The 26,621-nt window shown below is 46.5% G+C and overlaps 1 protein-coding gene across 3 annotated transcripts in view; it reads right to left on the bottom strand.

The window, feature by feature from the left end:
- Nucleotides 1–1,479: 1,479 nt before the first annotated feature.
- The window catches only part of LOC130541390 (uncharacterized), a 57,260-nt gene continuing 32,118 nt past the window's right edge, over nucleotides 1,480–26,621 (bottom strand). For 2 of the 3 annotated variants that reach the window (XR_008955437.1, XM_057301971.1), the window contains one exon: nucleotides 15,501–15,904. Coding sequence is in view for 1 of the 3 variants with exons in the window: in XM_057301971.1 (XP_057157954.1) it covers nucleotides 15,756–15,904 (149 nt within the window). In the remaining 2 variants the exon portion in view is untranslated. Of the gene's footprint in view, nucleotides 4,274–15,500; nucleotides 15,905–26,621 lie in introns of those variants that run through there. The other variant, XR_008955436.1, reaches the window with a different exon arrangement.

Here is a 26,621-nt window from a genome sequence, read left to right as displayed (position 1 = left end):
CGTGCCACCATGCCTGGCTAATTTTTTGTGTTTTTAGTAGAGAGGGGGTTTCACCATGTTAGCCAGGATGGTCTCGATCTCCTGACCTCGTGATCTGCCCTGCCTTGGCCTCCCAAAGTGCTGGGATTACAGGCGTGAACCACCGCGCCATGATGGTAAATTTTATACAGCAATTTGACTGGGTCACAGAGTGCCCAGGTATTTGGTTAAACATTATCTCTGGGTGTGTCTATGAGGGGGCTTAAGGAGGAGATTAGTGTTTGAATCAATGGACTGAGTACACAGATGGCCCTTCCCAATGTGAGTGGACAGTATCCACTCTGCCAAGGACCTGAATAAAACAAAAAAGTGGAGGAAGGGAGAATTCACTCTCAACCTGACTGTTTGAGCTGGGACAATGGTCTTCCCCTGCCCTCAGACTGGGTCTCACATCAGTGCTCCTGGTTCGCAGGCTTTCAGACTCAGTTTGGAACGTACACCATCAGCCCTCTTGTTCTCAGGCTTTCAGACTTGTGCTGGAGCCCACACCGCTGGCTCTCCTGCTTCTCAGGCTTCCAGACTGAGACTGGAACTACACCACCAGTTTTTCCACATCTCTAGCTTGCAATGACATGTGGTGGATCTTCTCAGCCTCCATATGTATATCTCTATTATCTGTCTCCCACTGGTTCTGTTCCCCTGGAGAACTCTGACTCATAAAGATTTTAGGGCCAAACATAGTGGCTCACATCCATAATCCCAGCACTTTGGGAGGCCAAGGTAGGAGAATCACTTGAGGCCAAGAGTTTGAGATCAGCTTGGGCAACATAGCTGTATACTTCCATCTCTACAAATAATTTTAAAAATTAGCCAGACATAGTGGTGCATGCCTGTAGTCCTGGCTACTCAAGAAGCTGAGGCAGGAGGATCACCTGTGCACAGTTCACAGTTGAAATGAGCTATGATCACAGCACTCCACTCCAGCCTGGCTGACAGAGGGAGACCCTGTCTCAAAAAAATATATATATATATAGCTGGGCACGGTGGCTCACGCCTGTAATCCCAGCACTTTGGAAGGCCGAGGAGGGCAGATCACAAGGTCAGGAGATCGAGACCATCCTGGCTAACATGGTGAAACCCTGTCTCTATTAAAAATACAAAAAATTAGCCAGGCGTGGTGGCGGGTGCCTGTAGTCCCAGCTACTCGGGAGGCTGAGGCAGGAGAATGGCCTGAACCCAGGAGGCAGAGCTTGCAGTGAGCTGAGATCGCGTCACTGCACTCCAGCCTGGGAGACAGAGCAAGACTCCATCTCAAAAAAATATATGTGTGTGTGTATAAAATATGTGTATATATATATATTATATGTATATATTTAAATATATATTATATGTATATATTTAAATATATACGTATATATTTAAATATATATATATTTAAATATATACGTATATATTTAAAGATATATATATATTTATTTTTTTGAGATGGAGTCTCGCTCTGTCGCCAGGCTGGAGTGCAGTGGCATGATCTCGGCTCACTGCAAGCTCCGCCTCCTGGGTTCAAGCAATTCTCCTGCCTCAGCCTCCCGTGAGAAACAATTTTAAGAATGAGCTTTCTGAATTGGTTCTAAGATTTCTGGCATTGTCTCTCTAGTCTGATTAAATTTAAAGAGACTAACAACTCTGTTTCCAGTAAGAAAGAGAGCACTAGTCGTCCATGGCATGATCTGACCATGGAAATATGCAAAATATTCCCACTGGATACACCTAATCAACCACTTATAAGAAGCCAGGAGCTGGGTGACTATATATAAGATACTTTCTAACCTTTTTGAAAAACTGATGAATATAACAAGGTTGGCTACTTGCTCCTAGAGTCACTGGACAAAGAGGTGAAAGAAAAGAATGAGTTCAGGGATTCAAATTTCTAGTTCAAATGCGGTGTAAATAACCTAAAAGCTACTACATGTGCCCTGAAGGAGACCCTTATCTCCTGTCACCAAAGCGCTGAGATTACTGAAAATCAGGCAGAGAATCCTGTGACTGGCCGGATTACAACATGGACTGAACTTCCAGCCTTACAGGTGTCTTTAACAGGTGTCTGCTGTGAAAGTGAGGGTGTTGACTGGGGAAGAATGGGGTGGGGATGTGTAGGAAGACACGATGAAGCTGGGAATAGTGAACATCTAAGTTTTTGGGGTTTTTTGTTTTGTTTTGTTTTCTAAGAGACCAGGTCTTGGCCAGGCACAGTGGTTCATGCCTACAATCCCAGCACTTTGGGAGGCTAATGTGGGCAGATCACCTGAGGTCAGGAGTTTGAGATCAGCCTGGCCAATATGGTGAAACCCAATCTCTATTAAAAATCCAAAAAAAAAAAAAAAGAGAGAGAGAGAGAGCAGGTCTTGCTCTGTCACTCAGGCTGGGATGCAGTGGTGCAATTATAGCTCACTGCAGCCTGGAACTCCTGGGCTCAAGTGACAATCCTGCCTCAACCTCCCAAGTAACTAGGACTACAGGCACACAACACTATGCCCACTAATTGCGTGTGTGTGTGTGTGTGTGTGTGTGTGTGTGTGTGTAGAGATGGGGGTCTCACTATGTTGCCCAGTCTAGTCTGGAACTCCTGGCCTCAAGCACTCCTTCTGCTTCAGCCTCCCAAAGTGCTGTGATTGCAGGTGTGGTGAGCCATTGCGCCCAGCCAGAGCCCCGAAATTCTTATGAGTCTTCTTTACCATGGAAGCAGCCTCCCCACCTCCATCTGAGCGAACTAACTCTGCATTGCCAGAGGAAACTGTGATGGCCTCCCTTGAGTCAGTTGCCTTTGCAAAACAATGCTGATTCTCTTCAGGATCCACCCCCACCACCCCTTTTTGCTTCTAGACTTCAAGTCTAGACTCAAGTCCCAGCAAGCCCCTCAGATGAGGTACAAAGGTTACCCGTGAGGAGGTGTGCTATACTTCAAAAGAACTTCTTAAGTTTTCTAATTTCTATAGACAGAAATCTGGGGAACATGTATGGGAATGGATATTGAGGATGTGAGATAATAGTGAAAAAAAACAAGCAGGGTGCAGTGGTTCACGCCTGTAATCCCAGCAGTTTGGGAGGCTGAGGCGGGTGGATCACCTGGAGTCAGGAGTTCAAGACCAGCCTGGCCAACATGGTGAGACTGCCATCTCTACTAAAAATACAAAATTAGCCTGGCATGGTGGTGCACACCTGTAATCCCAGCTACTCTGGAGGCTGAGCAGGAGAATCGCTTGAACCCAGGAGGTGAAGGCTGCAGTGAGCTGAGATCACACCACTGCACTCCAGCCTGGGCAACAAGAGCAAAACTCTGTCTCAAAAAAAAAAAAAAAAAAAAAAAAAAAAGAAAAGAAAGAAACTAAAAAAAGAAAAAGAAAAAACATAAAGTTATATCAGAGTGAATTTATTGACATGGGCTCACTAAGCAGAGATCCTGCATTTTAATGTTGCAGCTCAGAAAATAAGAAAAGGCTCTAACAGTTTTTGGTTGGTTGGCTGATGAGTGGATCAAAGATGGCCCACTGTTGGCCAGGCACGGTGGCTCACACCTGTAATCCCAACACTTTGGGAGGCTGAGGTGGGCAGATCACCTGAGGTCAGGAGTTTGAGACCAGCCTGGCCAATATGGTGAAACCCCATCTGTACTAAAAATACAAAAAATTAGCTGGGCGTGGTGGCGGGCACCTGTAATCCCAGCTACTCAGGAGCCTGAGGCAGGAGAATCGCTTGAACCCAGAAGGCAGAGGTGAAGTGCTACTGCACTACAGCCTGGGCAACAAGAGTGAAACTCCGTCTCAAAAAGAAAACAAAAAGGGTGACCCACCATGAACAAACTGGAAATGGTGGATGGACATGACTTGGTTTAATGTAGAATGGATTCAAAGGCGTAGGAAGATGGGATGTTCGCGGGGATTTGTCATTTAAGACCTACTCACCAATTAAGACATACAAGTACATCTTCTAGACCTACTGGGAAGGGCCAGAAGACCTGCTTTTTACCAATACTGTGAGAAATAAATTTGTGATGGAGCCTCAGCACCTTGAAAGAGCTTTGTAATCCCTCGTCTCCATAGGCAGAACTTACAGCAGTCACTGAATTTGGAAACTTAAATGTAATGGGAGTCATGGATCTCAGGGCGCAGGGACCAAGTGGCAGCACTCCACTGCCACAGGCGAGGTGAACGTGGTTACGGTGATGGACAGCAGAGTCACAGCAGCTGAATTGCCAACTCCTGCAGACCAATGGCACAGGCTGTTAAGCATGGCGTTCCTAGAAGTGAAATAGATGGGAAGCCTACTGATTACTTGATCCATATAAGCAGAAAAGTTCTAAGCCAAGTTAACAAAAGTCTAATCTGAATCATAAAAACAGAGCCAGGCCTGGCACAGTAGCTCATGCAACAGGTCCAGGCTGCCGTGCAGGCTGCTCTGCTGCTTGGGCCATATGATCCAGCAGATCCAGTGATGTGTGAAATGTCAGTGGCAGATAGGGATGCTCTCTGGAGCCTTTGGCAGGCCCCTACAAGTGAATTTCCTTAGGATTTGGGAGCAAAACTCTGCCATCCTTCACAGATTACTCTCTTTTTGAGAAACGGCTCCTGGCCTGTTACTGGGCCTTAGATAGATACTGTGTGCCTAACCATGGGCCATCAAGTTACCTGAGCTTCCCGTCATGACCTGGATGTTATCTGACCCATCAAGCCATAAATTTGGGTGTGCACAGCAATACTCCATCATGAAACGGAAGTGGTATATACATGATTGGGCCTGAGAAAGCTCTGTAGGCAGTGGTAAATTACATGAAGAATTGGCCCAAAAGCCCACGGTCCTCCACTCCTGCTACCCTGCCTTCTCTCTCCCAGCCTATGTCTATGGCCTCATGGGGAGTTCCCTATCATCAGTTGACAGAGGAAGAGAAGACTTGGGGCTGGTTCCCAGATGGTGCTGCAGAATATGCAGGCACCACCTGATGGTGGACAATTGCAGCACTACAGTTCCTTTCTGGGACACCTCCGAAGGACAGTGATGAAGAGGAATCCTCCCAGCAGGTAGAAATTTGAGCAGTGCATCTGGCTGTTCACTTTGCTTCAAAGGAGAAATGGTCAGACATGCAATTATATACCCATTTATAGACTATGGCCAGTGGTTTGGCTGGATGGTCAGGGACTCAGAAAGAATATGAATGGAAAAATTGGTGATAAGGAAATCTGAGAAAGAGATATATGGGTAGACCTCTCTGAATGGATAAAAAACCTGAAGACATTTGTGTCCCATGTCAATGCCCACCAAAAGGCAACCTCAACAGAGAAGGATGTTAATAATCAAGTAAATAGGATGACTTGTTCTATGGATACCAATCAGCATCTGATGACCTAATGGGCTCATTATCATTGTCATTGCCTAATGGGCTCATAACGAAAGTGTCTGTGGCTGGGCGCGGTGGCTCACGCCTGTAATCCCAGCACTTTGGGAAGCCAAGGCAGGCGGATCACGAGGTCAGGAGATCGAGACCATCCTGGCTGACATGGTGAAAACCCATTTCTACTAAAAATACAAAAAAATAAAAATTAGCCGGGCATGGTGGTGGGCGCCTGTAGTCCCAGCTACTTGGGAGGCTGAAGCCAGAGAATGGCCTGAACCCAGGAGGCGGAGCTTCCAGTGAGCCGAGATTGGGCCACTGCACTCCAGCCTGGGCGACAGAGCAAGACACCGTCTCAAAAAAAAAGAAAGTGACTGTTGTGGCAGAGATGGAGGATGCATGGGCTCAGCAGTGTAGACTAACACTCACCAAGGCTGACCTGGCTACAGCCATCACTGAGTGCCCAGTTTGCCAGCAGCAGAGACCAACACTGAGTCTATGATATGGCACCATTCTCCACGGTGACCAGCCTACTATCTGGTCGCAGGTTGATTACACTGGACCACTTCCATCATGGAAGAGGCAGCATTTTGTTCTTGCTGGGATAGACACTTACTCTGGACACAGATTTACGTACCCTGCTCACAAATCTTCTGCCAAAACCACCACCCATGAACTTAAAGTATGCCTTATCCAGTGAAATTCCATACAGCATTGTTTCCAAACACTTTACAACAAAAGAAGTGTGGCAATGACTCATGATCATGTAATTCACTGGTCTTATCATGTTCCCCATCATCCTGAAGGAGCTGGCTTGATAGAACAGTTTCTATCAAGTTCTTGATGACTCAGTTTCAGCACTGAATAGTTGGCAATATTTTGCAGGGCAGGAAGGAGCCCAGCCAGTTCTCAGCTACCTGAAAATAGACCTGGGCCTACACAGCACCTGGGCCCGCCCCGTGTGTGGGCCGCAGAGGCAGGTCAGCAGGGACTACCCTGACAGTTCAGAAGTGGCAAACTCCTAGTAGGGACAGTCACTCATAATCCCCACTCCTCCACCCCTAAGCAGACCGCCGGCTGCTGCATGGGCACTTTCCTGGGACACCTGATTCCAGCACTGACCATCTATTACTTGGGGCTTTACTATGTGGTGATGGCGTCCAGAGCCCTCCTGTGGGGCCAGCAGATCCTCTTCCCCCGACTTCCCCCAGGTCTGGGTCCCTGACCAGCCCCAGCTCTGGGTTCTCAAGGCCTGGGTGCTCCTGTTGCTTGGCTCCTGGTTGCTTCAGGGAGCCTCGGTGATGTATGCCCCACCGGACAGCCCTGGTGAGCAGACAGCCACAAGAACCTGGCCTTCCTCATCATCTTCTTCTGCTGGCACCTGGGCTTGGGGATTGCCATGCTGGCTGCTGTCTATAGCCTCTGCAGCCTCTGGCACTGTCACTGCTCCTCCTGGACAGCATTCCCAGGGACCAGGTACCAGCCGTGCCTCGCACACCCCAGTGGAAGAGAACTCAAGAAACTCAGGGCAGAGGCCATGCTGCAGGATGAAAACATCTCATTTAAATACTGTCATTCTGGCTGGGCGTGGTGGCTCACACCTGTAATCCCATTACTTTGGGAGGCCGAGACAGGCGGATCGCAAGGTCAGGAGATTGAGACCATCCTGGCTAACACAGTGAAACCCCGTCTCTACTAAAAAATACAAAAAATTAGCCAGGGGTGGTGGCGGGCGCCTGTAGTCCCAGCTACTCAGGAGGCTGAGGCAGGAGAATGGCATGAACCTGGGAGGCGGAGCTTGCAGTGAGCCGAGATCACGCCACTGCACTCCAGCCTGGGCGACAGAGGGAGACTCCATCTCAAAAAAAAAAAAAAAAAAGACTGTCATTCTGTCCCCAGCTGTGCTGTGCTACCCCTGTAAGAAGCTTTGGGAGGCTGCCACTGGGTGAGTGATCCTGTCATGTTCTGGGATCCACAGTGTGGATCCCCATCTCTGCAGCCATGTTCCTTGTCCCCAAATAAACCTGCCAACATCTAGGATGGTTTTTTACACTGTCCCTCTATCAGACTTTGTATCTGCCTGGTTTATTCTGTGGCTGTGGTTTCCAGGACTCTCTGAGGGCAGCCAGGTGCCTTCTCTGGCACCTCTGAAATCCAGGAGGGGTACCAGCATGGAGAACTGGGAGGGTGTGAGCATAGATTGGGTGGCTAGTCAAGTTTCCCAGCTCTATTCCACACTGATATCTGCTAGGAAAGGTTCCTCTTCCTTGTTGTTCTTGAAAAGCAGATTGGCTATTCCCAAAATTGAGGATAAAGCTACTTTTTTAAAGTAAGGCAATTATAGACACAAAATTTAGAAAGACACACCCCTCAGGAGAGGGGAGGAAGGGAGGCAGCAGAATAGAACATGGTGGGAACTCAGAGGAAGAGGAGGTTCTCAATAATGGCTTAGTTCTTAAAATGAGGGGTAGGTTTATGGGTATATAAATAGGTCACTAAAATAAAAGAATAAGCACTGGCCGGGCATGGTGGCTCACGCCTGTAATCCCAGCACTTTGGGAAGCCAAGGTGGGTGTATCACCTGAGGTCAGGAGTTCAAGACCAGCCTGGGCAACATGGCAAAACCCCATCTCTACTAAAATTACAAAAATACAAAAATTAGCTGGGCATGGTGGCAGGTGCCTGTAGTCCCAGCTACATGGGAGGCTGAGACAGGAGAATTGCTTGAACCAAGGAGGCGGAGGTTGCAGTGAGCCGAGATCACGCCACTGCACTCCAGCGTGGGTGACAGAGCGAGACTCCGACTCAAAAAGAAAAAGAAAAAAAAAGAATAAGCAAGGACCAATGAAGGGAGCATGTCGTGAACTAAGGTCGTAATTATTCTAGCACACCCAAGGTACACCCATTTCAAACCATGTGAGCTGTGAGTAGGCGCAGGGTTGGGTCGCTGGGGCGGGAAAGGCTGCATGCGCTTGTGCCTAAGGATGTTTAACATGAGAGAGCTGGAATCTATAATAATGGTTCACATCCACCTTTGTATGATCATCAGGATCTCAGACTTCCTCATTTTACTCTGTCCATTTCATTTTTGCTTTTATTTTTTATGTTAATTGTAGGGAAATTAACACCTTGTTTAAAAAATAAACTGGTGGGCACGGTGCCTCACACCTGTAATCCCTGCACTTTGGGAAGCTAAGGTGGGAGGGTTGCTTGCGTCCAGGAGCTTGAGACCAGCCTGGACAACATAGTGAGACCCTGTCTCTACAAAAATAAAAAATATTAGCTGAGCATGGTGGCATGCACCTGTAGTTCTACCTACTTGGGAGGCTGGGGCAGGAGGATTGCTTGAGACCACGAGGTCAGGGCTGCAGTGAGCCACAATCATGCCACTGCATCGTAGCTTGGGTGGCAGAGAAAGACTGTCTCTTAAAAACAAAACAAGGCTGGGCACGGTGGCTCATGCCTGTAATCCCAGCACTTTGGGAGGCCAAGGCAGGTGGATCACGTGAGGTCAGGAGTTCAAGATCAGCCTGGCTAACATGGCAAAACCTTGTCGCTACTAAAAATACAAAAATTAGCCGGGTGTGCTAGTGCACACCAGTAATCCCAGCTACTCGGGAGGCTAAGGCAGGAGAATTGCTTAAACTCAGGAGGCGGAGGTTGCAGTGAGCCGAGATTGTGCCATTGCACTCCAGCCTGGGTGACAGAGTGAGACTCCGTCTCAAAATAAAATAAAATAAAATAAAACAATGGCCTGGCACGGTGACTCACGCCTGTAATCCCAGCACTTTGGGAGGCCAAGGTGGGCGGATCACGAGGTCAAGAGATCGAGACCATCCTGGCCAACATGGTGAAACCCCATCTCTACTAAAAATACAAAAAAAAAAAAAAAATTAGCCAGGCGTGGTGGCGGGCACCTGTAGTCCCAGCTACTCGGGAGGCTGAGGCAGGAGAATTGCTTGAACCCGAGGGGAGGAGGTTGCGGTGAGCTGAGATTGTGCCACTGCACTACAGCCTGGTGACAGAGTGAGACTCCGTATCAAAAAAATAAAATAAAATAATAAAACAAAATTAAAATTAAAAGTTAAAAACAAAACAAACAAAACTAACTTTGTCACTTCACCCCTGAGGGAAAATTGGGAGAGGGTGGCATATGGCATTTCTACAGTCCAGCAGCAGATTCTAGGCAAGGGGAGGAGCCAAGGCCCTTAGCAGAGGCCTGGGCCTGAGCAGACAGGGCACCAGCAAGGAGTCGCCAGCAGCAGGGCTGCAGAGCACTCTCAAAAGCAGGACTGTCTAACACTAAAATGGCTTGCCTTGGGTGACCAAAAAAAATCCAACCTTTTCAATAAAATCTTCACTGCATTTCAGCCTGGGCAACAGAGGAAGACTTTATCTCAAAAAATTAGAAAAATAAAGTCTACTTCTAAACCAGCCGTGTTGCATGAGCGATTCTGGAAGAACACATAGAAAAGGCTCATATCTGGGTTGGTGGGAGCAAAGGGAAAGAATCACCATGAAATGTGGGGGGTAAATGACCTCAGCAGTGCTGAAGATGCAGGAACTCATCAGACGGCTCCTGAGAACATCCACCCCGGAGTTCATGGACATTTTCAGAAAGCCTCTGGGCTTCTCCCAGAATGAGTAGAGAAAAGTGTCCATAAACGATGACGGTAGCTGTTGTATAAAATGAAATAGAGCTACAGCAAACCACGTAGAAATATGCATCCCTTGGTGCAATTGGGAGGCAGGCCACCTCTTCCACTGGCTTGAACCTGCTTGTGTGAGATGGAAAAGCACAACGTTTGGAAGTCTGGAGAAGGAAAGAGAAGGGAGGAGATGCTGGCCATCGATGTAGGGAAAGTATCACAAAGTAAAATCCCCACTAGTGAAGCTGCTACAATTCCATGAAAGAGTCTGTGGTCAGAAATGCTGTTATCAAACAAACAAAAATAAATAAATGAACGAAGTGCTTTTATCAGAGATCAGAAAGCTTCATAATGCGTAGAGAGGTTTTCCAGCTGGGCGCGGTGGCTCACGCCTGTAATCCCAGCACTTTAGGAGGCCGAGGGGGGCGGATCACAAGATCAAGAGATCAAGACCAGCCTGGCCAACATGGTGAAACCCCGTCTCCACTAAAAATACAAAAATTGATCGGGCGCGGTGGCTCATGCCTGTAATCCCAGCACTTTGGGAGGCCGAGGCGGGTGGATCATGAGGTCAGGAGATCAAGACCATCCTGGCTAACATAGTGAAACCCCATCTCTACTAAAAATACAAAAAATTAGCCGAGCGTGGTGGTGGGCACCTGTAGTCCCAGCTACTCAGAAGGCTGAGGCAGGAGAATGGCGTGAAACCTGGGAGGCGGAGGTTGCAGTGAGCCTAGATTGCACCACTGCACTCCAGCCTGGGTGACAGAGCAAGACTCCATCTCAAAAAAAAAAAAAAAAAAAATAGCTCGGCATGGTGGCATGCACCTATAGTCCCAGCTACTTGGGAGGCTGAGACAGGAGAATCACTTGAACCCGGGAGGCAGAGGTTGCAGTGAGCTGAGATCTCGCCACTGCACTCCAGCCTGGCGACAGAGTGAGACTCTGTCTCAGGAAAAAAAAAAAAAAAAAAAGAGAGAGAGGTTTTCCAAGATGGTAGACAAGGTGATCTGTAATTTGAAGATAGCTCTGAATATCACCTAAATAAGCAATGTTCCTGAGCAGGAAAAACAGGCCCTTCAAGCTGGGTAGCAAGCAGGTAAGTAAGAGAAGGGGAGTGTGGAAAGGAACGGGGAGCAGGCAGAGGCCTGGTGGACCCATCCTGGAGAGGCAGGCTCCAGATGTTGGAGGGCAAAAGATGCCTCGTTCTCCTCTAGCAGCGTCACAGCTGGATCCAGACCAGTTCCAGTTTGTCCTCCCAGAAGAGCAGGGGTCCATCTGGGGACAGGCCCAGCCCCTCTCCTTCTGACATGTCCCCCAGGTGGCTCTGGAGGTCTATATCAGACAAGCTTTCGGGAACCCTGTTGGCAAACACATCCCTGTACCTGCTGACCAAAGATCAAAAGGTGAACATACAGGGCAAGAGGGAGAGACAGCACATGGGTTTCCCAGCCAGCCTTCTGGAAAGGCAGATTTACACAGGTCTATCCTGTTGACCATCGATGGCCCTGTGGGCAAAGAGTGGCGCACAGAGAGGAATCTTTTTTCCACACATCTATGCTTTCAACCAGCTCAGCAGGAATGTGCCCACACAGACATGTGACTCACACCAGCAGGTTTCTCATGTATTTTTGAGACTTAAAATAATGCTAACTTCAGACCAGGCGTAGTGGCTCGCGCTTTTAATCCCAGCACTTTGAGAGGCCGAGGTGGGTGGATCGTCTGACGTCCGGAGTTTGAGACCAGCCTGGCCAACATGGTGAAACTCCGTCTCTACTAAAAATACAAAAATTAGCTGGGCGTGGTGGCACAGGCCTGTAATCACAACTACCCAGGAAGCAAAGGCTTGAACCAGGAGGTGGAGGTTGCAGTGAGCCAAGATCGCGCCACTGCACTCCAGCCTGGGTGACCGAGTGAGACTGCATCTCAAAAAAATAAATAAATAAAAATAAATGCTAACTTCAATAGAAAAGAACTTCATTCTCAAATGTTAGAATTGAGAGTTTGCTTCATTGTGCTATTTTCATGGAGGAAAAAAATAATATTTATTCATTTTTTTCTGATCATGAAAGCAATGAAAGTTTATTGGATAAACAGCTGGAAACTCAGAAATATAGTAACAATAACACTAAAGGACGGGCGCAGTGGCTCATGCCTGTAATCCCAGCTCTTTGGGAGGCCAAGGTGGATGGATCACTTGAGGCCAGGAGTTCGAGACCAGCCTGGCCAACATGGTGAAGCACCGTCTCTACCAAAAATACAAAAATTAGCTGGGCGTGGTGGTGGGTGCCTGTGGTTCTAGTTACTTGGGAGGCTGAGGCACGAGAATTGCTTGAACGTGGGAGGTGGAAGTTGCAGTGAGCCAAGATCGTGTCACTGCACTCTAGCCTGGGCAACAGAGTGAGACCCTGTCTCAAAATAAATAAATAAGAAGAACACTGAAATTGCTCACAAGCTGGCTATTCCTTCATTCAAATGTGTACAGAGCTCCTTCTCACTGGCAGGTCTACTCTGGGCTATGGCGGTGAACTCTACTCTGGTGAACACAACCAGAAGGGCCTTTGTTCCTGTACCGCTGACACGCCAGTGGGGGAAGCAGACAAGAGGCGATGCCATGGGCATAAAGTATGTCAGGTCGTCACAACGCCATGAAGAAGAATACACAGGGCAAGAGGGACAGATACACTACTTGAGCTGGGCGTTCCCTATTTGGAGGGTCAGGTGAGATTCCAGAAAGAAGCAGAGTGAAATTTTGGATGTTTTTCCTTCCAAGCTTTCAATTAAATATTAACGTTCTTATTATCAGTCACAAATTTTTAGATGAAACTTCTTTTAAAAAAAAAGTCTTTCTTAGAAAAGCAACACCTTTAGCCAGGCATGATGGCACATACCTGTAGTTCCAGCTACTCGGGAGGCTGAGGTGGGAGGATCGCTTGAGCCTGGGAGGTTGAGGCTGCAATGAGCTATGGGCACCACTGCACTAGACAACAAAAGCAAGACTCTGTCTCAAAAAAAAAAAAAAAAAAAGAAAAAGAAAGAAAAGTAATACTTGTTCATTGTAGAAGACCTGGAAGTGGTAGAAAATCTGGAAGGGAAAGGGAGAGAGAAGATAAATCTCCCACAATGGCACCAGCATAGGATAATCCCTCCAGATGTGTTGGTACATCTCCCTCCTCGTACCTTTCTCAATTGCTAAACTCACACGGTATTTACACGACTGAATCCTGCTTTTCTTAACCCCTATCATAAGCATTACCCCATGTTTGTCAGAGTTTTGAAAGACAAAGTACAAGAGGCCACTGTTTCCCTTCTGCGTGGGAAAAGGCCTTCACAGAAGCCCAGGCACCATGCTCCCCTGTCTGGCTGCCTGGGTGCCGCCCTGTCTGGGAAGACCCTGGGCCTTCATTCAACCTGTCATTGAGAGAGCTTCAGACAAGTGATAAGTCCCAGATCCCCAGAAGTGAAACCCCAGGCAGAGGGACCACTTTGTGTCAGACCCAAAGGGAGCTGAGTTTGCAGCACAGCCAATGGAGTATTTGTTTCAGAAGTAGAGGCGAGGGACGGTACACACCCCCAGGAGAGTCAGGTAAGAACCAAAGAGGAAGAAGAAATAGGTAGCAGGAATGCATGTTTCGAGAGTCAGAGTTGACAGCCCCTCTATCTCAGAGTCTGAGGCAGCCCCAGACTTCCCCTCAAACTCCTGCAGCAGAGATGCCAACTGTCTCCGGGAGCCTGCAAGGGCCCTGCTTCCTGTCTCCGGAAGCAAATGCAAACTGGTGTCCTTTCCACCCTCACCTGCAGCCTCTCTGCCCTCAGCCATTTCCCCCTGGGTCTGGGCCTCCTCCTTTTTGCTTCCTATCCTTATTGGAGCATCATTCTGGACCTATAACCACGTACACTCACTCTCAACCCTACCAATCAGGTCATTAGAGAGTTTTGTTTTATTTTATTTTATTTTTTGAGATGGAGTTTCACTCTCGTTGCCCAGGCTGGAGTGCAATGGTGCGATCTCAACTCACTGCAACCTCTGCCTCCCGGGTTCAAGCAATTCTCCTGCCTCAGCCTCCTGAGTAGCTGGGATTACAGGCACACACCACCACGCTTGGCTAATTTTTGTATTTTTAGTAGAGACAGGGTTTCACCATATTGGTCAGGCTGGTCTCGAACCCCTGACCTCAGGTGATCCACCCACCTTGGCCTCCCAAAGTGCTGGGATTACAGGCATGAGCCAGCCAAGAATTTTACAAGCAAAATATTTCTCTTCAAAAATCTTCCAGCATGTCTACTGTATTTAAGACTATACCAAACCCTATGAAGGGTTTGGTTCTCTATGAAAGCCAGATCCTGTTGGCCAAAGGTGTCAGGGGCTTCCTCACAATCTGCACTCATATCTTGCATGTTTCACCAAGATCCAAATGGTCTGGTACTTGGAGCAATCTTTGTTCATGCACCTACAAAGTCTTGCTACTTTCTAGCTGTGTGTCAGTAAGCAAATTACTTGCCCTTTCTGAGCACCTGGTTTTCTTACCTGAAAAAAAAAAGGTGGGGGAATAATAATTTGCACCTCTTAGGGTTGTGTAAGGATCAAGAGGCGCACTGCCTGTGAAGTGCCAGCATATAGTCAGTGCTCAACAAACAGGGGACATTGTCATCCATACTGTTTTATGACCAAGAAACTTCTGGGTTGGCCAACATAAGATTTTTTTGCCTGCCTTGAAAACTTTTCCACCCAAGACAAAGGTCACATACTCAGATGCCTTCAGGCCGGTCAGGTAAGATAAATAAGAGAAGAGGGTGTGGTAGAAATTAGGCAAACTGGAGAGGAGCCCAGGCTGCTTGATCTCTGGCAGGAATGCAAGGCTCGAGTTCAGATCTTCTGATTTTTCTCCTCTAAGGAAAGCCATAAATCTGGATTTTTTTGTGTGTGTAAAATGACTGGATCTTTCAAAATGTGGCAGTAAGTCCTTTTGCTAAAAAACAGATGCAGACAAAACCAATGTGTAGAGCTTTGCAGGGAATGGCAGGTTGGTGTGCTGAAAGATGCCTCGTTATAAAATAACGTTTACATGGAGAGTAGTGGGGGTCTGCATGAGGGGAGGACAGGGGTGTGGGGCACAAAATGGGGGTGGGCTTTGGAGTTTGTATCTTGTATGTGGCCTCAGGAGTGGGTGACTGAAGTGAGTCAACCCCCCAGAGATGAGGGGCCTCAAGAACAGGGAAGCCAGCATGGGGCTTTCTCGACAAGGACATGGGAAGTGCCCTGAGCTGCCAGGGAAAACCATGGAATTCATGCCAAAATCTTTAGTGGGCAAGTGAGGTGACCCAGCGACAGATACAGGAGGACCGGAAGGTAGGAGATTGGGGAGCACAAGTTTCGAAGGGAAAGCAGGGGTTACGATGCTACCTCAGAGAGGGGCTTTGCAATCTGCGTGGAATGATTGTGCAAAAGGCTTACCACCAGCCTGGCACACAGAGATGCTCAACAAATATCAATGCAGGTAATTTATTGATTTCACAATAAATACTTCCTGTGGGTATACTATGTGCCAGATACTAGGGGCGATCAAGATCTCAGGGTTCCTTCATTGAGGGAGCAGAGAGGGCAGTGGAGAAGCCAGGCGAGTTAACGAGCACTTGCAGGACAATGTGGTAAGGACGATGGGCCATACACAGAGCCAGGGGATGGAGAGAGCCTCCTGGAACCCAACGAGCAAATAGGACAAGCATGTGAAAAGGGAGTTGGACTACTGTCCCGACAGGGGAAAGGTTCTGGAAGCTGGAGGCTGTGAATCAGCAGAGCAATGGAGGAATTGAAAAAAATGTGACAGAGCTGTCTCCCAGCCGACAGGGGTAGCACGCAGGAGCTTCCCAAGAGTGAGGTTTCTCCCGGGACCTAGGAGATTCCATAGGAGGGTTTAAGTAGAAAAACGCCCCTTAACCAGCATTTATATCACCCAACTGTGTGCCAAGCACTCTGCAAATGACTATAAAATTATAGGCACACTTAATTCATGTAAACCTTCTTCTTCTTCTTCTTCTTCTTCTTTTTGAAATGGAGTCTTGCTCTGTTGCCCAGGCTGGAGTGCAGTGGCATGATCTCGGCCCACTGCAACCTCTGCCTCCTGGATTCAAGCAATTCTGCCTCAGCCTCCCGAGTAGCTGGGACTACAGGCGTGTGCCATCACACCCAGCTAATTTTTGTATTTTTAGTAGAGACAGGGTTTCCCCAAGTTGGCCAAGCTGGTCTCGAACTCCTGACCTCAGGTGATCCACCCGCCTCAGCCTCCCAAAACACTGGGATTACAGGCGTGAGCCACCACGCCTGACCAAATTTATGTAATCTTTCTACCAGCCTTATGAAGTAGGTCCACTATCTGCTAACATCAATTTCCACAATCCAAAACTCTCCCAACCTAAAGATTTTCATAACCTATTTGGCAGCAAAATTTGAGCTGAACTGACATCTTTATTGATGTGAACTGACATTCTGTCTTTATTTATCCTCATGTAATGTGAATATTTGTATGTTTCACTGCAGAAATGCCATGTTTGATTGCAGGGTATTGCCCCAGATCTCACTAGGAGTGTTAAAAAATACAAGACACAGGCAAAGTACTGCCTTTTATAAAATGCAGAATTTCTGAATTCTGAAACATATGTGATCCCAAGGGTTTTGGATAAGAGATTGTATAAAACCTGTTAATATTCTCATTTTACAGATGAGGAAGCTGAAGGATAAGTAATTTCCCCAAGGTCATATAGGTAGTAAGTAAGAAAGCCACAATATGAACCCAGGTAGTTTGGCCCTGGAGTCCATGCTGCATTGTATCTAAGCTATTCTCCACTTTAGAAAGATGTCTATCGTTGCCATTAAGACAATAGATGGAGGAAAAGAAATAAAGAAGAAAGCCATGGCAGTCAACCAGACATAGGGTAATGGTAGGGATGGAAGGGAATAGAGAGTTAAGAGATGTTTAAAGGAAAATCGACCGAACCTGGTGGTTGTAAGCTGGCTGAGAGAGGTTGGGCATCGTGGGCAGATAAGTAAAGGACACATGGGGTTCTGGGTTCAGCCCTGGGGAGGCTGGATGGTGGGTCACTCAGTGATGTGGGGAAGAGAAGGGGGAGGGGAGGGAGAAGAAGATCGTGAATTCTGTATTCCATGCCACATGTTTAAGTTGGGATGTCAACTAGGTAGGTGGATATACATGGCTGGTGCTTGAGAAAGAGGGCTGGGATCAAGATAAAGAGTCGGGAATTGCTAGATGCAGGTGGTCATTAAGACATGAGCATGGAGTGAGTGATGACACAAAGGTCTAAGTTAGAACGTGAAAGAACCCCAACCCTGAAGGGTAGGGAAGTAGAGAGGAAGAGAATGCCAGAGGCTGGGTGTAGTGGCTCACACCTATAATCCCAGCACATTGGAAGGCCAAGATGGGAGGATCACCTGAGGTCAGGAGTTCGAGACCAGTCTGGCCAACATGGCAAAACCCCGTCTCTACTAAAAATTAAAAAAAATTATCTGGGCGTGGTGGCCCATGCCTGTAGTCCCAGCTAATCAGGAGGCTGAAGCAGGAGAATTGTTTGAACCCAAGAGGTGAAGGTTGCAGTGAGCTGAGATTGCACCACTGCACTCCAGCCTGGGCCACAGAGCGAGACTCTGTCTAGAAAAAAAAAAAGAGAAGAGAATGCAAGAGACTGGAAAGAGACTGCTTCAAGAAGGGAAAAGTCCTCAGTGCTGGTGCTCCCTCCCTCCTGCCCTCTCCTCCACGAGACAGGCGAGCCCAGGAACTATGGATGGGAGCTCATTCCAGGGACTGGTAAGAACTGGTCCTAGCATTTCCCAGTGCCACAGAGCCCAGGAACCAGCTCTGCCTGGTGCCCATCAGCAACGTAACCACCTCTGGGCTCCAGTTTCTACATCTAGCAACTGGAATAATAACGTCCATCTCATAGGCTTGTTGTGAGTATTAAATATACAAACAGAGAAGTCAGCATCCTCCCTGGATTTGTGGTGAGAGCTCAAAAGGTTGCTCTAATTATCATTTATTTTATTATGTACGAGGTGGTGAAGAGTGGGTGGTGAGGGCATTTCAGGCAGAAAGAACACCATTAGCAAAGGTGTGGCAAGACAGCGCGTGTTCAGAGAAGAGACCTGTTGGGTGGAGGATGTGTGGGTGGAATTGTGGGGCCTGGGAGCAGGATGGATAATGAGGCTCAGCAATCTCCCCTGCTCCGTTCCGTGTGTCACATGTTGTGGGATCTGCACCACCTAATCAGGCGTTCTCTTTAGAAATGCCCACCACACCTTTGCTCCTCACCAGCCCTCACCTGCTACAGTGTGGGAACTGTCTCTAATCACCTCCCACTGCTGCGGGAAGCACAGGTCCTCGTCACCACCTGCCTGCACAGAACAAGCCTCCTAATGGATCTTCCTGTGCCGTCTTTCCTCCAGCACAGGCCCCAGGGCCATCTCTATGGAACACCAATATGGATAGGCTGCCTTCTGCTCACAGCCCTTCCGCATGGACCATCGCCTTGGAACAGAGTGCATTTCCACAGCTCTCGCAGGCTTCCTTTCCCACCTTTCTCACCCTTTCTTTCCCTCCACAAACTCACACACTGCTCTGGAGTCTAGACGACAAAGCCAACTGCCTTTACCAAGTGTACCACAGACTTGTTTCTGGGCCTTTGCACATGCCAGCCCAACCCCTATCTTTCTTACCCTAGACCTAGTCCACTCCCGTCTCAGTGCCATCTGGCCCCAGGACAAACCTTGATGCCAGAACATTCCACATGGTATTGTACCATTTGCTCCAGAGGTGTCTCAGTGCCCCAGTGCTAAGTCATGAGCCCCTTGCCTGGCTCTTAATAGAGGCTCAGCAGCAATGTGTGGAGGGACTGAGATTACAGAGAAAGGGCCAGAGCATGGGGAGCCTTAAAGGATATGCTAGGGGCTTAGTTTATGGGGAAACCACGGAAGATGTGGGGGCAATGAACTGGCAAACTGAGGTGTTTTAGGGACATGATCATGGGGGGAAGGAGAGTGGAGGGGATGTGCCCAGGATGGTGGGACTTCTCCACCTCCAGAGGAAAAAGAGAGGCCAGAGAACAGCAGATGCCTGCTAGATCAGATTGCGGTGACTGGAGAGAAGGATTGATCTCCACCACCCTTAACACTGACCGACTGAGGATATTTGCTCCTGTACTGCAAGATCAGAGCCAAGCCCTGCAGGTGGTAGGGGTGGGATGGGGGAGTCAATTCAACAGAGGGATGTTTCCAAGGGTCTTCCAGAATCTGCTCCTGGCTCTGTTATGCCTTCAAGCCCCCTCCACTTTGCCTGCCCTCTCTCACTACCGTCATCGGAGGGTGCCTACTGCCTTCCTTTGCTTTCTCCCACTCACTCATTAGCTCATCTCCATCTGGCTTTGGCCTCACCCCTCCAGTGAGGCAGCTCTCACAGGTCACCAGCAGCCTCGGATGTTGTCCTTGTGACCTTTCCTCAGGACTGACATATCACCTCTCTGTAGTCTTTATCCTTCCTCTCTCCTCTTCCCCTCTCTGAGTCTCCTGTTACCTCTCCAATCACCCCTTGCCACTGATTTCTCATTGTATCCCAACCCCTTAAGAACAGGTAATTTCCTAAATTCTGCCCTTGGCTGGTTTTTCCTCTCTCTGTGCACACATTCTCTGAATATCTTTTATCCTACCATGCTTCAAGTTTTCATTTATTATTCAAATGAGTCCCAAATCTATGTGTCTAGACGTAAGCTTTCTCTCCAAGCCTGAGATTCACAGATGGTGGACTATAAATGAGATATATCCTTTTTTTTTTTTTTTTTTTTTAAGACCAAGTCTTGCTCTGTTGCCCAGGCTGGAATGCAGTGGCACGATCTTGGCTCACTGAAACCTCTGCCTCCTGTGTTCAAGCGATTCTCCTGCCTCAGCCTCCTGAGTAGCTGGGATTACAGGTGCCTGCCACCATGCTCGGCTAATTTTTATATTTTTAGTAGAGACAGGCTTTCACCATGTTGGCCAGGCCAGTCTCAAACTCCTGACCTCAAGTGATCCACCCGCCTTGGCCTCCCAAAGTGCTGGGAATATAGGCATGAGCCATCGTGCCTGGCCTAAATAAGATATATTCCTAACAAATAAAAGAAAAGACATTTTTTAAAGCTATAACTCAAAATCATGAAGTGGTCTCTTGATGGACCAAAAACGGTGGAGAATTCCTAAAGATGAAATGCTGGTGAAATGATGATAGGATCTGACTGAAGAAAGAAAACTTAGTTTAAAATGTGGATGGGAGAGCACCATGACCAAGGAGGAAGGGCCTGGGAGCTGAAGGGATCTGGGGCAACCCAAAGGGAGAAACCATCAAGAGGAACTGCCACGTGTTTTGGCCTCCATAAACCAATTCCTGCTCACATATTCACAAATGCCCAGCCAGCCAGAGGCAACTGGGTTCCCACCAGGTAGGGCAATGGCTGTCAGCTTGGGTCAGAGAGACAAAGCAGTGCTCCATGCAAACCACAAACTGGAGCACTCATATCCACAAGACCAGCCTGTGCCATACCCTGTTCCCAACTGCCCACCCTCCCTTTTCTCCAATCCCACTTCCATCCCACTCCTTCCCAAAGCAAGCAGCACAGACATCAGAGAGCCTAACAGAGTCTCTCAATTAAAACAATGAGCACATCAACAATCAGCAAGAATTTGCGTAAGGCCAACACTATGAAAGAAATAGAACAATTAAAAAAAAAAAAGAAGAACTTACAAAGGCCAAGTGTAATCATAGCAAGACTTAATGCAATTCAAATACTCAGAAGAGTCTGGGTGCAGTGGCTCACTACCTGTAATCCCAGCACTTTGGGAGGCCAAGGCAGGTGGATCACCTGAGGTTAGGAGTTCAAGACCAGCCTGGCCAACATGGCAAAACCTTGTCTCTACTAAAAATATAAAAATTATCTGGGTGTGGTGGCACACACCTGTAATCCCAGCAACTCATGAGGCTGAGGAAGGAGAATCACTTGAACCTGGGAGGTGGAGGTTGCAGTGAGCCAAGATTGCACCACTGCACTACAACCTGCATGATGGGAGCAAGACTCCATCTCCAAAAAAAATAAAAAAATAAAAAAGCAAATACTTGGAAGAATAAGGGAGGGTCTAATAGCCAAGACATAAAAACAAATTTAGGCAAGCTGTGATTTAAAAAAAAAAAAGTCAATGAGGCATCTCAAAAATTTTGTAATGGAAATAAAAAATTAAGCAGATGAGCTGACAACAAAATAATCACAATTTGTAAGAATTACTGAGCTAGGAAGTGAGTAGGATGATATATTCAAAGCACTGAAAGAAAAAACTGCCAACCAAGACTACTATACCTGACAAAACTGTCCTGCAAAAATGAAAGAGAAATAAAGACTACCAGACAAATAAAAGCTGAGAGAGTTCATCACTAGACCTGCCTTACAGGAAATACTAAAGGAAGTTCTTCAAGTTGAAATGAAAGTATGCTAAATAGCCACACAATATTAAAAGAAAGTGTGAAACTCACTGGTAAAGGTAAATGTATAGACAAATATAGAATACTGTACTACTGTAATGGTGATGGAGAAACCACTTTTAATTCTCCTATACAAGTTAAAAGAAAAAAGATGGAAAATAACTATAACCGGCCAGGCATGGTGGCTCATGCCTACAATCCCAACACTTTGGGAGGCCAAGGCGGGCAGATCACTTGAGGTCAGAAGTTCGAAACCAGCCTGGCCAATATATTGAAACCCCACCTCCACTAAAAGGATAAAAAATTAGCCAAGCTTGGTGGCACATGCCTATAATCCCAGCTACTGGGAAGGCCAAGGCAGGAGAATCGCTTGAACCCCAGAGACAGAGGTTGCAGTGAGCTGAGATCACACCACTGTACTCCAGCCTGGACCACAGAGCAAGACTCTATCAAAAAAAAAAAAAAAAAAAAAAAAAAAAAGAAGAAGAAGAAGAAAGAAAAGAAAAGAAAAGAACTATAACCAAAAATATATTAAAATATACTCTTAATCCATTTACTGTTGCTATAACTGAATACCTGAGACAGGGTAATCTATAAATGAAAGAAGTTTATTTTTTAAAGTTCTAGAGTTGGGGAAGTCCAAGGTCAAGGGGCCACATTGGTGGAGGCCTTCTTGCTGGTGGGGACACCCTGCATAATCCCAAGACAGTACAGGACATCACATGGTGAGGGAGCTGAGAGCGCTAGCTCAGGTCTCTCCTCCTCTGCTTATAAAGCCACCAGTTCCACTTCTGTGATAATCTATTTACCCATTAATCCATTAATCCAATAATGGATTAATCCACTCATGAGGGTAGGGCCCTCATGATCCAATCACCTCTTAAAGGCCCCACCTCTCAATACTGCCACACTGGGGATTAGGTTTCAACATGAGTTTCTGATGGCACAAACATTCAAGCCTTGGCATATGCACAGAATTAAGAGATATAAATTATGACAATAATATAAAGTGTGATGGGGGTAGAAGTTAAAGTGTAAAGTTTTTGTACATGATTAAACTTAAATTATCAGCTTAAAATAAACTGTCATAACTATAAAATATTTTACCTAAGCCCCAAGGTAACTACAAAATAAATACCTATAGAAGTTACACAAGGGCCAGGCATAGTGGCTCACCCCTGTAATCCTAGCACTTTGGGAGGCCGAGGCAGGTGAATCACCTGAGGTCAGGAGTTCGAGACCAGCCTGGCCAACATGGTGAACCCCCACCTCTACTAAAAAATACAAAAATTAGCTGGGCATGGTGGCGCATGCCTGTAATGCCAGCTACTTAGAAGGCTGAGGCAGGAGAATCACTTGAACCCAGAGGGCAGAGGTTGCAGTGAGCCGAGATTGCCCCACTTCACTCCAGCCTGGGTGACACAGCGAGACTCCGTCTTCAAAAAAAAAAAGGAAGAAGTTACACACACACACATACACACACACAAAAGGAATCAAAGCATAGCAATACAAAAAAATAAAACACAAGGGAAGACAGCAAGGGGTAAAAGACAGAAAAAAAAAACCCACAAGGCTATCAGAAAACAACTAACAAAATGGCAATAGTAAATCCTTTTCTATCAATAATTACTTCAACTGTAAATGTCGGTATGTATCACTATACCCTCTTAGGACTGCTTTTGTTGCATCTCATAAGTTTCACAACTCAACTGACTGGGGAAAAAATGACAACCTAAGCCCAAAGTTAGCAGAAAGAAAGAAATACCAAAGATTAGGGCACAGATAAGATTGAAAAAAGAAAAACAATAGAAAAAAATCGGCCAGGCACAGTGGCTCACACCTGTAATCCCAGCACTTTAGGAGGCTGAGGTGGGCTGATCACCTGTGATCAGCGGTTCAAGATCAGCCTGACCAACATGGCGAAATCCTATCTCTACTAAAAATACAAAATTAGCCGGATGTGGTGGCGCATGCCTGTAATCCCAGCTACTTCGGAGGCTGAGGCAGGAGAATCACTTGAACCCGGGAGGCAAATGTTGCAGCGAGCCGAGATCGTGCCATTGCACCCCAGCCTGGGCAACAGAGCAAGACTCCGTCTCAAAAAAAAAAGGAAAGAAAAGAAAAAAATGAACAAAACTAAGAATTAGCTTTTTGAAAAGATAAAGAAAATTGACAAATCTTTGGCTAGACTAACTCAGAAAAAAAGGTAAAACAGTTAAGTGAGATCAGAAAAGAAAGAGGAAACTGTAAAATTCTTAGAAGAAAACACTGAGGAAAATCTTTGTGACATGGATCTTTGCAATGATTTCACAGATATGACACCAAAATCACAGACAACAAAAGCAAATATAAAAAGTGGGACTACATCAAACTAAAAAGCTTCTGCATGGCAAGGAAAAGAATCAAGAATGAAAGGCAACCTATGAAATGAGAGGAAATATTTTCAAACCATATGACTGGTGAGGGGTTAATCTCTAAAAAATATAAGGAGCCAGGCACGGTGGCTCACGCCTGTAATCCCAACACTTTGGGAGGCCGAGGCAGGAGGATCACCTGAGGTCAGGAGTTCCAGACCAGCCTGGCTAACATGGTGAAACCTCATCTCTACCAAAAATACAACATTAGCCAGGTGTGATGGTGCATACCTGTAATCCCAGCTACCAGGGAGTCTGAGGCAGGAGAATCATTTGAACCCAGGAGACAGAGGTTGTAGTGAGCTGAGATTCCAGCCTGGGTGACAAGAGCGAAACTCTGTCTCAAAAATAAAATATAATAAAATAAAAAATATAGGGAACTTCTACAACTCAATAGTTTAGAAAAAACTAATAACCTGATTTTAAAATGGGCTAATGATTTGAATAGACATTTCTACAAAGAAGACATATAAATGGCCAACAAGTATATGAAAAAATGTTCAATCCCTAATTGAGCACTAATCCTCACTAATCATCTGGGAAAGGCAAATCAAAACAGCAATAAGCTATCACCTCACACCTATGAGGATGGTTATTACCAAAAACATAAAAGACAAGTGTTGGCCGGGTGTGATGGCTCATGCCTGTAATCCCAGCACTTTGGGAGGCCAAGGTGGGCGGATCATGAGGTCAGGAGATCGAAACCATCCTGACGAACACAGTGAAACCCCGTCTCTACTAAAAATACAAAAAATTAGCTGGGCATGGTGGCGGGCGCTTGTAGTCCCAGCTCGGGAGGCTGAGGCAGGAGAATGGCGTGAACCTGGGAGGCGGAGCTTGCAGTGAGCCGAGATCATGCTACTGCACTCCAGCCTAGGCGACAGAGCGAGACTCCGTCTCAAAATAAAATAAAATAAAATAAAAAGATAAGTGTTAGTAAGGTTGTAGAAAAATCAGAACTCTTGCACACAGTTGATGGTAATGCAAAATGTTGCAGGTGCAGCCACTATGAAAAACAGTATGGAGGTTTCTCAAAATATTAGAACTAGAACCACCATATAATCCAGCATCCTACTTCTGGATATTTACCCAGAGGAACTGAGATGAGGATCTTAAAGAGATATTAGCACTCTTACGTTCACTGCAGCACTATTCACAATAGGCAAGATGTAGAAACAACCTTAATGTCTATTGACAGATGAATATATGAGGAGAATGTGGTATATACATATAGTGAAATACTATTAAGCCTTTAAAAAGAAGGACATTCTGGCCGGGCACAGTGGCTCACGCCTGTAATCCCAACACTTTGGAAGGCCGAGGCAGGTGGATCATGAGGTCAGGAGTTCGAGACCAGCCTGGCCAATATGGTGAAATCCCATCTCTACTAAAAATACAAAAATTAGCCAGGCATGGTGGCGCATGCCTGTAGTCTAAGCTACTCAGGAGGCTGAGGCAGAAGAATCACTTGAACCTGGAGGCGGAGGTTGCAGTGAGCCGAGATCACACCACTGCACTCCAGCCTGGGTGACAGAGTGAGACTCCATCTCAAAAAAAAGAAAAAAAAAGGACATTCTTCAATATGTGACAACATGGATAAAGCTTGAGGACATTAGGCTAAGTGAAAAAAATCCTGTCACAGGACAAACTACATGATTCCACTTATATGAGATATCTAAAATGGTGAAATTTATGGAATCTAAGAGTGGAATGGCGGTTACCAGGGACTGGGGGATTTACTAACCAGTAGGCATCAGGGTTCAGTCAAGCGAGATGAATAAGCTCTAGAGATCTGCTGTGCAATATTGAATCTCTGGTCAACAATTAGGTACTGCACACTTAGAAATTAGTTAAGGGGAGAGATCTAATATTAAGTCTTCTATGACAAATTTTTTCTTTTTTAAAAAAGAAGGAGGTTAGAAAACAAATATTTTTTTAAACAAATGGAGGTGGAGGTTAGACGGCCAGCGTGGTGGCTCACGTCTGTAATCCCAACACTTTGGGAGGCTGAAGCGGGTGGATCACCTGAGGTTGGGAGTTCAAGACCAGCCTGACCAATATGGAGAAACCCCGTCTCTACTAAATATACAAAATTAGCTGGGCATGATGGTGGGTGCCTGTAATCCCAGCTACTCGGGAGGCTGAGGCAGGAGAATCACTTGAACTGGGGAGGCGGAGGTTGCAGTGAGCCGAGATCATGCCATCGCACTCCAGCCTGGATGACAAGAGCAAAAACTCCATCTCAAAAAAAAAAAAAATGTGGGTGAAGGATATGAACAGACACGTCTCAAAAGAAGACATTTATGCGGCCAAGAAACATATGAAAAAAAGCTCATCATCACTGGTCATTAGAGAAATGCAAATCAAAACCACAATGAGATACCTTCTCATGCCAGTTAGAATGGCGATCATTAAAAAGTCTGGAAGCAACAGATGCTGGTGAGGATGTGAAGTAATAGGAAGGCTTTTACACTGTTGGTGGGAGTGTAAATTAGTTCAATCACTGTGGAAGACAGTGTGGAAATACCTCAAGGATCTAGAACCAGAAATACCATTTGACCCAGCAATCCCATTACTGGGTATATACCCAAAGGAATATGAATCATTCTACTATAAAGACACATGCACACATACCTTTTTGCAGCATTATTTACAACAGCAAAGACTTGGAACCAACCCAAATGCCCAT

Source organism: Pan paniscus, chromosome 2 (genome assembly GCF_029289425.2).
Source record: "Pan paniscus chromosome 2, NHGRI_mPanPan1-v2.0_pri, whole genome shotgun sequence".
Classification (NCBI taxonomy): domain Eukaryota; kingdom Metazoa; phylum Chordata; class Mammalia; order Primates; family Hominidae; genus Pan; species Pan paniscus.
This window is presented reverse-complemented; position numbering and strand designations above follow the sequence as displayed.